Raw genomic sequence first — 3,412 nt, 5'->3', positions numbered from 1 at the left:
GATAGCTTGAAATAAATAATTTATCTAAAAAACAATTAAGGACGTTTATTTGTCATTTTATTTGTTTACTCTTCTTATTGTTGATTTGTATGCCTGACCGTTTACATAAAAACAGAGTACGGAGGGGAATTTAACTAAATATTAGTTGAACCAAGGTTTTATTTTAGTAGGTTTATAATTGTGATAGCCTTAGTTTTTTATGAAAGTAATTCAAACTATTTAATTGCACATTCCAATCTATGGTACTGAGATCAATTTTAATTGCGAGACTCACACGAAGGAAAAATCTGGGGGTTTTATTGTTCCTCGGACTCAAAATGTCTATAAATTTTATTTTGTGGTGCATTGTAATAATGTTATATTTGTAAAGTTAACCCTGAACTAAAAATAAAGCACCTCGTCTTGGATGACGCAGTGCCATCCACTTAAACCAACAGAGGGCGCTGTTGAATTAGCATAAACAGTATGGAGTCCAGTCGTCTAAAACCTGTACTGGTCATAATAATGTCAAGGCACCTGTCGAGTTGCTATTCGAGTAAAAATAGTTTACATTGAATCCGAGGCAACTGAGCTGAAAAGGAAAATTTACGGCAGAATTCATCGGTACCTTTTCGTCTTTAACTAAAATCCAAATCTGTTTTGCTTAGGGGGTACACTAAATTCAATTGTAAATGCCCATAATATGGTACAAAAACGATGATTCTTTGAGGTAAGTAAAATTTGCTGTAATTTTTTACGGACGTGACATTGACATTAATTTTGACAAGTCAGATGAATGAGAAAGTCACACAGTGGATGTTGGATGTCCGGCATGCATGTGAAAACTCGCCCCTTGTTGATACTCTAAATTCATCTTTTGTACTCAACAGTTAGCATGTGGTGTGCACTAAACATGTTGATTCAAAATTTGTTAGACGAAGTCGTTCCTTGCAAATGCTTTGACATTTCATAATCATACTGCAAAATTGAAGTTCATCAAAACGTTTTGCAGTGCCTGCCTGGGGTGGTCAAGTGGGAAAAGTTTCTGTATGGCGCCACCACTTTTTCATTCGAAATTAAATGATTTAGTATCTAATTTACCTGATTGATATATCCCTTTTTGTAAAAATGAGTGAAAAAGTGGTGGCGCCATACGGAAAGTTATATCCGTCAAGTGGTTAGACCATGGAGGCAGAAAATTCTTCCTCCAAGGTTAGACTGCAGCGCAGGACTTGCAATCACAGAAGGTTGTGGGTTCGAATCCCCCAGCTTACCGCTGATTTTGCAATGACTAGAATAAATATTGTCGTCTAGTTACTGAACCAGAATTTCTTGATTTGTGTAATTCATAATCATAGACGTTAAACCAATGTTTGTATGAGACGAGAGAGATTGGCTGTTGCTACTCCTACTAGAACTATGCAGTTTCGTTCCGCTATCGTCTCCCGTAACCTCATCGACGTACATCTCTCTTTTCTGGTTCTTTTATTCAGTTTAAATTTTGGCAACGCAAATCTAGAGTTTTTTTGTTTTTGTTTTTCTCGCAAAAATTAGGCTCTATGTGTCCTTTGAACTCTCATTGGCCCTGGGGGCAACAGAAAATCCACTCGGCAATCTCAAATATTGTTAAAAATGATAAATTCTTACTGTAATTCAGTCCCCAACTACTCCGTTTTACCACTATACTACACTACTAATGCCAATTGTCCCTGACCGTGCGCATATTTGTTTTCCAGGACAAACGTGGAGAATTATCTGCACACGTTCGTCCTGGAAAGAAAAAAGTACCCAATCCGTGCTTTGTGTACAAAACATACGGACACGCGTCTGGGAACCACAAAGAGTGTGTTTCGCGTCTGGGAACCACGAAGAGTGTGTCAAACAATCTCGCAAGAGTCAGAATGGCTTGTTGGCCCCAATAAAATGTAGCAAAACATAGCGATCATTTGCATTGTGTATTTTTAAATGTGCCAAAATACGCAAAAAAAAACCCATCTTTTTATACACTGAGTTTCTGAGAAAATCCATCTTAAAATCCCGAAAACCAAATTAAAAAAAACCAACAAATAAAGCACAAAATAATCATAAAAGATGCAGCAATCCCGATTTAGTACAAGGTTCTTAGTGTCTTTCAAGAAGGTACTAAGTCACTTGTTAGAAGATATAAAGTGTCCAATGTACGAAGTGTCCAAAGTCACTTAAGGTACGAAGTGTCTAGGGTACGAAGTGGCAAAGGTAAGAAGTGTCCAGACACCTTTTTCTGAAGAAGGGAATTCACAAATATTTTCTGAATATAAAAAAAAAAGAACTAAATTACTTTTTGGAAAGCTTACTTTACGTCACCAATGATGTCACTACTCATAGACCTAGAACTATGAGGTTCATTCTGCTATCGTCTCCATGAGACAATAGTGTAACAAACCCCATAGTTCTAGGATTATGTTGTCACCAGCCCAAATTTAGTACCGGTCGGTAAAGGTTTTAGCGAGGCAAAGTCCCGGCCGGGTAGGTCTGAGTGTCGGTAGGCACAACCGGCACCGACCCATGTAGCGACAACGGTGGTGGACACAAACCGTCCTTTGTTGGCAAGAAAATACTGTCAGTTGTCAAAAGCCATTGTGAAAGTCAACATTTGAACATAACTGCGCAAGGTATTTTTATTCAATTAAAAAACGCACACCTTTTGACTTGTCCGACAGAGTTTACTCAGTGGTCCAACATTAAATTCAAAAACCTGAACTAGGGTTTGGCAGATTTAGTAACTACATGTAGTTAGGGTGCAACACTATCAACAAGTTTCAATAAAATTTGCCGGGTCGTTTTTAATTATGTAATTTTGTTTTACAGGTACTATTCTTTGGGTTGAATTCATTTTTCTTAGTCAGCCATCATGTCTCTCTTCAAGGCTAGAGACTGGTGGTCTCACAATATTGGATCGGCTGATGCGTTTGATCAAGGCAGCTTATGTGTGGCTAATATTGACAATAGCCCTTCACAACTCGGTAATAAATTATGTAAAATGTGTTGAGGGAATTGCTGAGTTTCTTGAAAGGGTCTGGGTAATATTTGTAGGACACAACTCAAGACACAATATCAACAAATTTACATCAAACTCACACAGTTTGAAAATAATGATAGTAGAAGGCTTCCCTTAAAAATTACTTGCTGAGGTGCTGTAGTTTTTGAGAAATGAGTAAAATAAGTCACAAAAATAATTTTTGTCTCTAAATACTAAAATTATTTTGGCATGTAAAATATATTTTCGTCACATTGTTTTACTAATTTCTCAAAAACTGCAGCACCACCTACTGTCATTATCTTCAAAAAATGTAAGTTTAATGTAAATCTGTGGAAATTGTGTTTTTTTTGTTACAAAAAGTACCCAGACCCTTTAAGGGTAGGGTACTGGGGACTTCCAAAAACTATTGACCAT

At 37.0% G+C, this 3,412-nt stretch overlaps 1 protein-coding gene across 2 annotated transcripts in view; it reads left to right on the top strand.

Annotated features, from left to right (window-relative positions):
• The first annotated feature begins 551 nt into the window (after positions 1 to 551).
• The window catches only part of LOC139939603 (protein PTHB1-like), a 30,066-nt gene continuing 27,205 nt past the window's right edge, over positions 552 to 3,412 (top strand). For both annotated transcript variants that reach the window (XM_071935623.1, XM_071935622.1), the window contains exons 1-2: positions 552 to 709; positions 2,827 to 2,981. In XM_071935623.1, coding sequence (XP_071791724.1) covers positions 2,870 to 2,981 — 112 coding nt within the window. In that variant the 5' untranslated portion in view covers positions 552 to 709; positions 2,827 to 2,869. The remainder of the gene's footprint in view (positions 710 to 2,826; positions 2,982 to 3,412) is intronic.

The sequence above is a fragment of the Asterias amurensis genome, chromosome 7 (genome assembly GCF_032118995.1).
Source record: "Asterias amurensis chromosome 7, ASM3211899v1".
In the NCBI taxonomy this organism is placed as follows: domain Eukaryota; kingdom Metazoa; phylum Echinodermata; class Asteroidea; order Forcipulatida; family Asteriidae; genus Asterias; species Asterias amurensis.
The sequence above is the reverse complement of the archived record's forward strand: the minus strand, read 5'-3'. Positions and strand labels throughout refer to the sequence as shown.